Here is a 12,708-nt window from a genome sequence, read left to right as displayed (position 1 = left end):
CAAACTTCTCTTTATTGGGCCACAACGTAATCCCAATTCTTAATTTTGGCCTTTTATGAATTTGTATTTGGTACCCTTTCTATTCTCTATGACGTCAAAATCTCCCTCTCTTGCCCACCAGTCGGTATGATACATCAAATTGAAAATTCTAGCAAGCCCGAAAACTGTTGTCTAACCTTGTATTTCTATTAACCTTGGGACAAACCTAAATCGAGTATATAATTGAAAAGTTCCTCATTTCTCCCCCATTTGTAATGTATTCAATAATTAATCAAAATATAACCAATCAAATTCAGTCTTATTACTTTTAAAAACAAAAAATTTACTCCCCTATTTTTTGGAAAGATTCAACCTTTAAAAAAAAGAGTTAACTTTAAAACACTATGTTAACACCTTTAATTTTATATGTATATGGCAACAGCAAGTCCATAACTAGTTGAAAATGCTATTTTAGAAGTAGAAAAATAGGTTAATGATGGAGCAGCCCCTATTTTGTATATCCCGAAATTTTACTCAAAATTTTTGTTGATCTTTCTAGAAATTTATCAGTAGAATGGAGAAGAACTATCAAGAACCGGGAAATGTATATTTGGCTTATGATGGCGACCAATCTGACCAACCAAAATTACTTCTTTAATTTCTTTAGTTTGGACCTCGCTCAGAGAATAACTGCTTTCGGAAATCATTCAACTATTGATATAATTCGACAAAATATAAATAAAAGTTCTTTTTTAGAAACTTATATGACCATGGCCTGGAAAGATGTTCCTCCTATGATTTGATGAATTTTTGAATGGACTCCGGGAGTTGCATAGTAAGCGTTTGGGCATCTTATAAGTTGGAAAAGAAGAACAGTGTCTTCTCTGAGGGGTATAAATGATGATAAATTCTTTTTGTGCATTTACAAATATCCACCTATTGTATTAATCTTTTTTTGTATTTCATGATTGTTAATTTGCGTTTACGTTTTTTTTTTTTTAAAGATTGATTTTTAGAATATTAGTGGAAATAATTAATAGTTCGATATTTATTAACCATCACCTTTGCTATTTTGTTAGTACAAGCTAATGATGATAGAGTGGCTATATATAATTTTGTATCAATCCCTCATTATTTTTAAATAAGTACAGATTAAAGAGCTATGTATATACTGTCCTTATGTGCTTTAAAAAGTCATATTTTTGGAAAAATTGAGCAGAAAAAAAAAAAATAATGTAACAAATTATATATACATATATATCTACATGAATACCTAAGCTTGGTAATAAATAACTTATTTTTGACAGTTTGTGCTTTTTGGGAGAAAATATAAATCTACGGGCACATCCTTTAAAAGGTGACTCATCATTTAAAAAAATGTACTCGAATATAATTTATGCCTATTTCAATGGAATATAGAATAAATATCTCAATGAGGTTTTTAAAAGTAGTCATATAGGTGCTTTTGAAAAAAGATATAATTCATTTATTTAAATAAATACGTTTTAACTTATATTTAAGAATGGTACACTGGAGCAGGCTTGTAGGCGGGAGCAGGGCTGTAGGTGGGAGCAGGCTTGTAGGCAGGAACAGGCTTGTAGGCAGGAACAGGCTTGTATGGAGCTGGAGCTGCGTGGTATACAGGAGCTGGCCTGTAGACAGGGGCAGGCTTGTATGGAGCTGGAGCAGCGTGGTAGACGGGAGCAGCCTTGTATGGAGCTGGGGCAGGGTGGTATGGCTCGTATTTGGCCTCTCCAGAGTAGGTAACGTCAGCAACATAGCCTGAGTAAGCATCAGCAACGTTGTAGGACACGGTTTGGATGCGACCGTCGGGAAGGGCAACAGAGTACTTTCCATTGGTGGAGTATCCATCACGGGCCTCATCAGCTCCAAAGTTGAGTCCAGCATATTCATCACTGACAGCATATTGATATTGGTAGATTGCAGGCTCTTCTTTGTAGGAAGGAGCTGGGTGGTAAGGAGCGGGTTTGTAAGATGGAGCTGGGTGATAAGGAGCAGGGGCTGGGTGGTATGGAGCAGGTGCTGGGTGGTCAGCAAAGGCAATGGTCATGAGGGTGGACAAGGCAATGAAGGACTGTAAATAAATAGGAAAATTAGTTTTTAATATCGTTGAAAATAGTAATTGATTGGTGATCTACCTTCATGATGTTGATTTGCAGTTGATAAAGTGACTGATGTTTGTGGATTAAAATCTCTTAGTATTTATAGCAAAAAGGGAATATGTAATTTAAGTAAGAACCTCTAAGGTTATTTTGCACTATTTATAGACCATGGGCGTGGACGTTATTGACGCATAAATACTGTGTAATAATCATAACAGTGCTACTTCCTTCCATCAAGAGATATGGTAATAAATATGCATACTAAGGTCTCAATGTATGTAATTGTAAGATTAATATGTTTTAATGAAACGAAATAAGACATCAAATAAAACTAAGAGTTTTCTGGTGTGATATATCTTATTGTCCTTATACGGACAATCTTTAATTAGATAACATCATTTAAGTCAATAAAAAAACAATTCCTACGTTTCAAACATATAATGTTTCCTCACTCAACTTAGTATTGAATGATTTCAATCATGATGATACAACGTCTGCATGCATTTAATATGATATAACACACAAGCTACAGCTATGAAATTGGTGCTAAGAACCCTTTTTACAAAAAATGCATAAAATCCGTATTTCTAAAGATTTTATATACATTGCTATATTTACCATCATTGTATGATGATGTCTTGCATCCATTTAAGTGAAATGATTTAATTCAACCTCAATAACCTTCACAAGCCTGCTTCTGAAGAAAGTAAAGACTTCTCGAGCTTCCTGTCCATTTCGGCATCTTGCTCTTGAAATAATGGAAAGAACATAGTTGTATAATGATGTTTATTTGAATAAGTTACAAAACGGCTCTACATAAAATAGTCCATATGATTAAGATCTAGACTAAAACAGTAGACAGTCATATTTCCCTACCAACCATCACTTTGATCCTCCTATTGATCACTTCTCAGGATCATTGGTGCCTTTTCTGACATTTTAGGCCTCTGTACGGTTCTCCAGGGTACTGATATGATCTCAGATACCTCTTTGGTTTGCCTTTCTTGGTCTCCAAAATCGTGATCCCGGCAGATCTGTATTCTTGTTCATTGAATTATATTTTCTCTTGTTCTTCATTTAACTGAGCTATTATGGTAAACTAAATATCCCTTTACCTGGTACGTCGAAAAAATCTTTACACTTCGTTTTTGCTACATAAATCAAGGTTTTTATGAATGCAATAAAAATTTTCCGGTCAAATACTAAAAATATGAAAAATACAAAAAAAAACTACATGTTGTATAGGATGCTGGCCAGAAAACAACAGAGATTGGATTTTACCCTGTGTCCAGACCAACTACACAGACATGAACTTGGTATTCCAGTAGGACGGTACGTCTGCACACACGTCCAAAAAGGCCCAGAAGTGGTTGGAGGATAACTTGTTTTCCTGGCAAAAGTAAATAGGGCACCCCTACTCACCAGATAACAACCAATAGGATTTCACTTTTTGGGTACTTGTTAAGTCCAAGGCCTGCACCGTCCGTCACCCAAATATCAAGCTCCTCAAGGACACTGCCAACCAGTACAGGGATGCCATGTCTGAAAACTACATGTGTAATCGGTGCAAGGCCTTCTGTGGCCATCTGGAAGCCATCATTGTTGCCAAAGGGGCTACATCGATGAATAGGATAGCCAAGTCATCATATTAGTTTAGTTTAGTTTATTGACATACTCTAATACAACATGTTGCTGAAATACATCATGATAAAGTTATAGATTGAAAGTGTAAAGATTTTTTTGCTGCACCCAATATAGAGACAAGAATAGCCCCGAGGGCGCCCTCTATCTAACAAAAACCTGTCTGTATTACAAATTTTCAACACTACAAAAACTGTCGAACTTCTATAAAAAAATCAAAATACTCCGTGTCATTATATTTTGTGATATAAATTTTTCTTTGAGAATGAATATTTCATAATGTTTTTAGTCATAACTAATGTTTTGACACTGTAGTAGCGCTGTGCAACTGCAAGTAGGTCATGCCTCAAATAAAACAGTCCCTTTAAGTAGAGCTCAAATTTCTGTAAGGAAAAAAAGAGCTGCAAGTTTAATTCATGAGACGATTTTGGAGGGAGAAAATTAATTTCTGCTATTAAGAGAAGAATTTTTTAAATTTAAAAAGCCTTTTTGCAGGGAAAATACTACAATTATATTTAAATTTATAAATATTTAATTTTAAGTCAGTTTATACTACAAATATACGAGAATACAAACTTCTGAGGAAAAAATTAACACCACTACGACATGTTCAATAATGAAAAAAGAGAATAAATGGCACTTACAACAACCATTTTTTTAATTTTTTTTAATTTTTAAAGATAGTTCCTTGATTACAAATATGTCAACTCTAGTAATAGGTCACTAAGAATCTTCGCTTCTTAACAGCATAGTAACCAGATTTTATATATTTGTTATCCAGGAGATATTTTATACAGTTTTGGCCAATTTCGTCTTTGCACCCTGTTTGCACCCTCTTTAATTTATGTATATGTACTTATAGCACTTCCAGTAAATATACATTTTGATATCTACCTACGAATTCAAGAGCATTGAGTTTCTTTAAAAAAAAAACTTGTTAATATAAGCGTATCATTACTTTTTTATTCTGATTGAACGCAAAATGGCATGATATTATCATTCATAAACTTTGAGTAGAGCATTATATAGCCTTAGCATTTCCAATGAATAGCTTCTCAGATTCACTTTTTTGCCAATACCCTTTATTTTATTTTTTGTATGTAATCAAAACCCCTCCAATTCTCCCCCGAATTGTGGATTTTTTTTTTCTTCTTCATAAAATACAAAAGAAGAAAATTAGTATTTTTTATTTGTTTTATTCTTTCCACATTAATTACGTTGTAAGGACCTACATCTTTGTCCCTGTAGGTGAATGCATATTTACTTATAACTCTCCTTAATAGAGTATTTCTTTCATTCTCTTCTGTCATGTTTTTAAATAATTGGTAGGATTCACATAAAACATCCTCTTATGTTGAAAGTAATAAAACCTCAGAAAATGCAAGGGGAAATACATAAGAGTAGGAATATATTTTTTGGATTTTTGGTTATTAGAATTATTTGGAAAAAAGTATCAAAAATTTAAAATTAAAAAAAAAGTTTAAGCAGTTCATAGATATTTACGAAAATTATATTTAACAACATAAAACAATATTTAAGGTCTATGACTTGTCAGCAAAGAGTTTATACTCGACTTGGATTGGCTGTAGGTTGCCATTTCCCAATATAATATATTTCCCATGCGTCATATTTAAGTTAACACAGAAGATTGTTTTTCAAACTTTATTAAAAAGTAGTTTGCCAAGACAGTAAGAAAAAAATTAAGTTTATGTCCAGTGAATTATAACTGAAATTGACGTTATTTATTCCCTCTGCCTCATTGACAGCCTATACTCTGTTCCTGAAGGTCGAAAAAACCTACTGTATGTAGTCGTACGACAAGTAAGCCCATACTGCTTTGATGGCGGCTTCCGAAGATATCAAATACCCATGAAGCTTGTTGCAGGTAGTTCTCGTGATCTTCGCCTAGATGGAATTATCCAATGGATTAAGATTCTATCCTCTTAAAAGAAACAGAAAACTCCCTAAATCAGTTTGTAATTTGGAAATTTTACCAAATACGGAATTACTATTCAACACTAGTTGATAATTGTACACAACTTAATCAGAACCAACTTGTATCCCACCAATCAATGTTAAGATCCCTCATTAGGAGAAAAATTGACAGCGGACAACCCAATACAATGTACATTTTTTGTTTGTTAGCTAAGAATGTATTAACCTCACAATAAAATTACTTAACATGGATGTGGCTCCAAGCACTATTCAAATATTCGCTCATTATATATAATATATTTTTTTATAACTAGGATGTTCTATTAAAAACCAAACTACAAGCTTTTTATCATCCGAAAAATCTGTTGGATCTTTTTTAAGAAGTTCGAGTAACTGAAGCAGGCCCGGACCTAAGATCTTTTCGGATAATACAAATTTACTTATACTGTATCCAAGTATTTCTTACCTAAATTCAAGATTTTTATTTTCTTTAACCTGGCAAACATTCAAAACATTTCTCAAATATATAAAAAGCTACAGGTACAAAATGAACAAAACAATTAAAATCATTATTTTAATCAAATTTTCTTGAAAATATTAAAAAATAGCTCTTTTATAACACCCTTCGTGTATCTTCTATGCTGCTATCCTCATAATCATATATGGACTTACTAAACACTTTAGGTTGAATACAGCTTACATTACCATTGTGAGAAAAACTTAACCATGGTTTCTGCGTAGTTCCACTCTCTATCCTCGTAATCGGAAATTCTTAAGGAATTTTTTTTATCCTCCTTGACAAAAGTAAGGGCATGTTTGTTAGGTCAAGCAATAAATCTTATTATATGTTAAATTGCTATATATTATAATACATTAAAAGAGTGAATAATTGATTCTGCACCTTAAAACGTCTCGTTTTGTATATCAATTTTTTTAGGTGTTGTTACTTTTAATTATAACAAATGATTTGTAAACAAATTAGTTCAAACAACAGGAAGATTGTTGTGACAAATTTTGGCATGTCGAACAATAAGTCAAACCAAATTGGTATACCCCCCCCCCTCCCCCAGAACAATTTATTGAAGTTCTATTTTAATCAATGTAGCCACAATAGTTAGTAAATGGTCGATGAATAAAAGGCAGAATCAATGGTCAAAGGCAGTTATTACACTTGCACAAAAAATGATTACAAAGTGCAGCTGTATGCTCATAAATTTAGGTTTTTTCACTACCCCTAATATATGAGCTAGTTTATTTTTTTCTATTTTTTGTAAAAAAAAATATCTTTCAGAATAAATCATATAACAAATTTTGAGTTAAATTAGTATATTTGCAACAATAAATATATTAATATATCAAAAACATAACAGATTGGTACTTAAGCACTATAGGCAGGAGCAGGTTTGTATGCAGGGGTTGGTAGGGGCTTGTAGTAAATAGGAGATGGGGTGGGCTTATAAGATGGAATGGGTGAAGGCGTATAGACTGGAGAGGGTGCAGGCTTGTAAACTGGGGGAGGGGCAGGCTTATGAACTGGAAGTAGGACAGGCTTGTAAGATGGGGGAGGAGGAGCTGGTTTGTAGGCTGGTGAAGGTGGGGCAGGCTTATAGGATGGACTTGGAGAAGGCTTATAAGATAGGGAAGGTGGAGCTGGCTTGTAATCTGGAGGAGGCTTGGAGTAAGTCACATCAGCAACGAATCCAGAGTAAGCATCAGCTACGTTGTAAGTCACAGTTTTGACACGCCCATCAGGTAGAAGGACACTGTAGACTCCATTGGTGGCGTATCCATCACGAGATTCATCAGCGTTGAAGTAGAGCCCCTCGTAGTCATCCTTGGCAGCATATCGGTATTTATATCTTGGAGGAGTGTCGGGATAGACTGGAGCAGGGGCGGGTTTGTAGGTTGGTGGAGGAGAATATATTTGAGCTGGTGAATGATCTGCAAGAGCAACAGCCAACAGAGCAAGTAATCCTAAAAAGATCTGAATACAAGAATATTTAATCGTCAATGAAATGAAGTATGAAGTTTGAGTTTACCTTCATATTGTTTGTGATTGTTGTGGTTACTGAAGTGGAATTAATGCTTCAGTGAGAGATTCCAAGATTTTTATAGGAAAGATAATGTGACAAACGGTCACACTTTTATTTTTTGTATGGGCGTTGATAATTATTAGATGTATCAGGACGGAAGTATGAAATCAAAATGCATTTCTTCCGTTTCTTAAGGGTTTTTATTTCTCTTTTTATTTAATGTTCTCTATCACTCATTTAAAAGAGAAGAGAGTGAATTTATACTTATAAAAAAGGGTCAACTCATTTTTTATGCAATTTCCTATTTCCAATATGAAATTTTTTTTTTGAATATTTTTCAGGTTACTGCAGAGTATTGAATAAATGATTAGATATAAGACTCAGTAACTTTTTGAGCAATCCTCCAAAATTCAGTTTAATCTAAATAAAATTTATGTAGGTATGTTTTTCGAACAAATGTTTATATTATAAGAAATGTCAATCGATAACCAAAAAAACCAAAAAATACCTTAGCCTTGTAATGTTTTAATATAGAGCAATCCAATTTATTTTTTATCGTTTAAGCCTCTCGTTTCTTATAAATGCAGGAAGTCCCCCTATATTGTATTTTTTTATGTTGTGATAATAAATTATAAAAACTATATATTGAGGTAAACAATAAATTTTGTAGTTGTTGATGAGTAAGTTTATTGTATGCCAATATATTCATCAAATAGAAGTGTACATATAATTTTGCATAGGTGGAGTGTCCTGTATGTATTTGATTTGATACCGGGACTTAAAACTTTTGGTTATGACATGTTATACAAACCTGCAATAAATAAAATTTTACAGTATTAAAATAACAAGATTTATATAAATAAGTAATAAATGCCCGACTAAGATTAAATTTGACAATTATTTTAGAAGTATCTTGTCGGGCATACATTATTTTGGAAATTAATTTTGGAGTAAGACAACCAACAATTCTCTTAGTTGCACTTAGGAGAAAAAAAAACTAATTTTTTCTGAATACAAAATGTATTTCTTGGAATAAATTTCAATCATAACTGATTATAAAAATTACACATTAAAGAAATACACAATCCGCCAGTTAAACATTTAATCTTTTATAAAGGAACGCAAAGGACTTCCTATTTGTACTGTTCTCTTTGTGTTGAATTTCCGAATCCATTCTCCCTATCTGGTCAATCTCATTACTTCTGTAGCGGCTACTTTTTCAATTATTTGTACTTCGATATAATTCATCTTGTGGCACCGGTGAAATTTAATCCAGTAACTTCTTCTCCTCTAATGATGTAATCTTTCTTTTCATTTTCTTCCTGTTTGTCCTACATATTGGACTCCGCATTTGGGGTTTGAGCAAGTAATGCAATATATTACTCTAGTTGTCTCACAGTCACATGTCATGGGAAATACAACTCGATTACACTCCACTTTGACACTGGGTTTGAGTGTTTCTGCGCTTGGTATGGCCATGGGCTACTCAGACTATCTTCAACAATTCTTCGAGAGTAACTTCTACTCATCGACATCTCCTTCAGTTCTTGCATTCTTTGTTTCCCTTGTTCAGAGTCACTGCATATCCTTACAAATCTGAGGGCCAGACTCTAAGGGATATTGTTAGTGACAGGAACGGGATGTGAGGAAGAAGGACGCCGGTAAGGAACTTTGTCACATTGTTTCCTGTACAGGTCATTCATCAACTTGCATTATTATATAGAGACAGTAGTGTCAAGAAAAGTTGTGGATTTATTCTGGAAGTCATATGAACAAGTACATTTTATTGGAGGTTGAAGTTATGCATGAAGGTCTTGAATTCTTCCCCTGTACAAATCCATATCAAGAAGATGTCATCAATGAATCTCTTGTAGATTATGAGAGGCATTACAAGAATAAGATCGGTTACTCCTTTAATACGTTTTTCTATGAGCTATGAAGATATTGGCATAGGTGAGTGCCACCCTTGTTACCATAACAGTCCCTTGTAGTTGAATGAACAACTCCTAATTGAACTCAAATATGTTGTAGATGAGAACTGCTGTACGTGAATTGATTTGACGTTTTTGTTTTCAAGGTTCCTTCAAAGCATTTCATTTCCTTTTCATGGGGGTATGTTGGAATAAAGGCCAGTGACACAGGGAGGGCATTGTTGGGAAATAGTTCATCTTTGTTGCTTTCTTCCAAGTCCCTTGAGAAGATTGGAGTATCATTGATATAGCCTGAGATATCCTTTACTAGATAAGTTGTAGAGTGATCTAGAAGCATACCCATGGTCTCAGTGATAGGGTTTTTCCCAATAATGACTAGTCTTGAAGGGGAACTTTTGTCTTTACTGCTTTGTTAACCATATGAAGAAGGTACAATCTGCCTAGATTATTTTCTTTTGGATCGAAAGCTTTGATATCTTCTTTGGAAATGCAATCTGTGACTCCAATTCCCTTTAAGCCTTGCGAGATCCTTGACTTAGTGATTTTCAGTTCTTTCACATTAATCTTTTTCTAGTAGATTGGGTTGTTCAGATGCTCCTTTGATGACTCAGTGTATTCCTCAAAATCCGTGATGACAATCCTTGGTACTTTATCAGCAGGCTTAATCACTGGCTCTGTCTCTTTAGTGCTGGATCAGTTGTTTCAAGGGAACTTATTATTTTTAATAATTCATCATGAAAACAAAGGAAAGTTAGTAAAAAGTGTAATATGAAAAATAATTTTTACCATTTACTGGCTTTAGTATTAAAAAAATCCCCGTACAACCCAAATTCCTGTATTGAGTATTTTTTCTTGATCCCAAAAACCACCATAAGAGGCAGTTAATCATTAGAAAAATAATAGGGTGAGTACCAAACTCTACAACTTTAACATTATATGCCAGATTTTATATGCTGTAAAAATATCCATGTGATTTTTAGATTTTTTAGAAAAAAAAAATCTGCTTAATTCTACATACCAAACGGTTCAGGTATAATTAGTTATTTAATCTAGTACTTATAAAGATAATTGAATTTTTTAATGATTATTATTGATATTTAAGCCATAGAACAAGAAAATGGTCATTAAAATTTACAGTCAATTTAAAAAAAAAAAAGAAGGTTTTTCGAGTATAATTTCGATTCAGAGATATATTTTAAAATGAAACAACTATATCTATATTAATAAAACAAGGTTTGTCTTTTGGTTTGTATAAATGTTGGAGTAGATGAAAACAAGTGAACAGATGTACTGGATATTGTACCTCAGATGAATGTTTTAAACATATTTTGAAATAAGAAATAACATTGTAGTCGTATTAATTCATTAGTATTATTCTCTGATGTATATATTGATTTGATAGCTCCAGTTTGTTTTGTTTTGTAACTAATTGCTGATGTTTGAACATATCGAAATATGAAATTATTTCAATATCTCTACCTTTAATAATTATTGAAATATTAATGATTACATTTTCATGGACCACCCAGTATATCAATTTGTTCCAAAGTTATGGTAGATTATGCATTTTCCCATTTTGTATTTCCTTGACCTCTCAAAATTTCATAAACTCTTACTGTGACTATATATAACCTTCTTACCAAATTTGATCAAAATCGATCTCTAACTTTTATTGTAATCCTCGTGACTAACAAACAAACAGGGCAAAAACATATTACCCATTCAACTTCGTTAGCTAAAGAAATAATATCATCGATTGTTTCTATAGATTACCTACATTCTAGGATCGGAAACTAATCAATTTTATTAATAACTACATACATTTCAATGTGTTTACACATTTCTTAATCGTCATGTCTAATATATGATTGATTTTATGATCGTTATAAGTATACACATACAGGGAAAAAACTTTAAAAAAACAACCTATGAATGGTTTCACAGCCATAATTTTAAAATATATTTACATAATTGAATTGAAAGTTGGTAAATTGAGGGTAAAATATCTACTATTCAAAGTATTTTCTCACTGCTGAAATGACAGACTCGAAAGCATCCGAAATTAGGAGCAAGATGAAGCAAGTTCCTCCATGGACAGTACCTCCCATGCCTCCCAGGTTTCTGGCATGAGGGAGTCATGCACATTGTTCCACAAGTAATAGTCCAGAAGGTTAACAACTGGAAATTAAGAAGAACCAGGCCTTTCTCAAGCTTAGAAAATTTCCAAATATGCTCTTGAAAATGATTATAAGTGATTATCCGGGGTTTTTATCTTATGAATTTATTTTTTTAAGCTATCCGAAAAAACTCGGGAGAAGAAAGAAAAAGTATTGTGTTCCATTTGTATGCAGTAGCCAAACTGAAAAAAAGGTTGTCAGATGGCTTAAATTAGCATCAAAGTGATTTAAGTTTATTTTCCCCCACCCTGTAGAGCACATATGAGGCAAGACATACCCTATTCGAATAAAACTTTTCAATTGACACCAATCATCACACTCCAAAAGATGGAAATACATGAAACCTTCCTGTACAACAATTAAATTCATTGTAAAGTGTCTTTATTTAAAACGTTCTATTCAAAAAAAATAAAATATCTATGCAAAAAATACGTCTACAAATCGTGAAAGGAAATCATCTTTTGATTTGCAATTATTTAAATATGTATTTATGCAATAGATGTATTAAACCCATAGCTCACAAAATAATATTTTTTACCATTTATGTATGTTCCTCTCTTTTCAAAGGAGAAGAAAAATAGGCTTTCATAGGGTGACCTAAGGATAATTTAATGAAAAAAGAGACAACAAAACTTAAAATAACAATCACATGAAAAAAAACTTATACTCACTCATTTACATACTTTGGATGAAAGGTGCCAAATAATTTTGCCTTAAACTAACGCGCCTCGGAATATTTTGCCTAAAACCATTTCACATTATAGGTGCATATATCCGCTTAATATATAAATAATTGAGATTTAATTGTCGTTATTATTTATTTTGGGTTTAAATGAGTGTTCTTTTATCATTTTTTTTGTCAAAATATGTAATTTATACAAGTGTGCGC

At 32.8% G+C, this 12,708-nt stretch overlaps 2 protein-coding genes across 2 annotated transcripts; both read right to left on the bottom strand.

Annotated features, from left to right (window-relative positions):
* Positions 1 to 1,439: 1,439 nt before the first annotated feature.
* LOC121123407 (uncharacterized) lies at positions 1,440 to 2,232 on the bottom strand. Its single transcript, XM_040718528.2, has 2 exons — positions 2,139 to 2,232; positions 1,440 to 2,074 (listed from the first exon to the last, which is right to left on the bottom strand). Exons 1-2 carry the CDS (start codon positions 2,142 to 2,144, stop codon positions 1,496 to 1,498), a joined length of 585 nt encoding a protein of 194 aa, XP_040574462.1. The 5' UTR covers positions 2,145 to 2,232; the 3' UTR covers positions 1,440 to 1,495.
* Positions 2,233 to 6,987: 4,755 nt separating this feature from the next.
* Positions 6,988 to 7,742, bottom strand: LOC121123058 (uncharacterized). Its single transcript, XM_040718140.2, has 2 exons — positions 7,718 to 7,742; positions 6,988 to 7,662 (listed from the first exon to the last, which is right to left on the bottom strand). The coding sequence occupies exons 1-2, from the start codon at positions 7,721 to 7,723 to the stop codon at positions 7,057 to 7,059; spliced, it is 612 nt and encodes a 203-aa protein (XP_040574074.1). The 5' UTR covers positions 7,724 to 7,742; the 3' UTR covers positions 6,988 to 7,056.
* Positions 7,743 to 12,708: the final 4,966 nt, after the last annotated feature.

This window comes from Lepeophtheirus salmonis, chromosome 8 (genome assembly GCF_016086655.4).
Source record: "Lepeophtheirus salmonis chromosome 8, UVic_Lsal_1.4, whole genome shotgun sequence".
Lineage (NCBI taxonomy): Eukaryota > Metazoa > Arthropoda > Copepoda > Siphonostomatoida > Caligidae > Lepeophtheirus > Lepeophtheirus salmonis.
The sequence above is the reverse complement of the archived record's forward strand: the minus strand, read 5'-3'. Positions and strand labels throughout refer to the sequence as shown.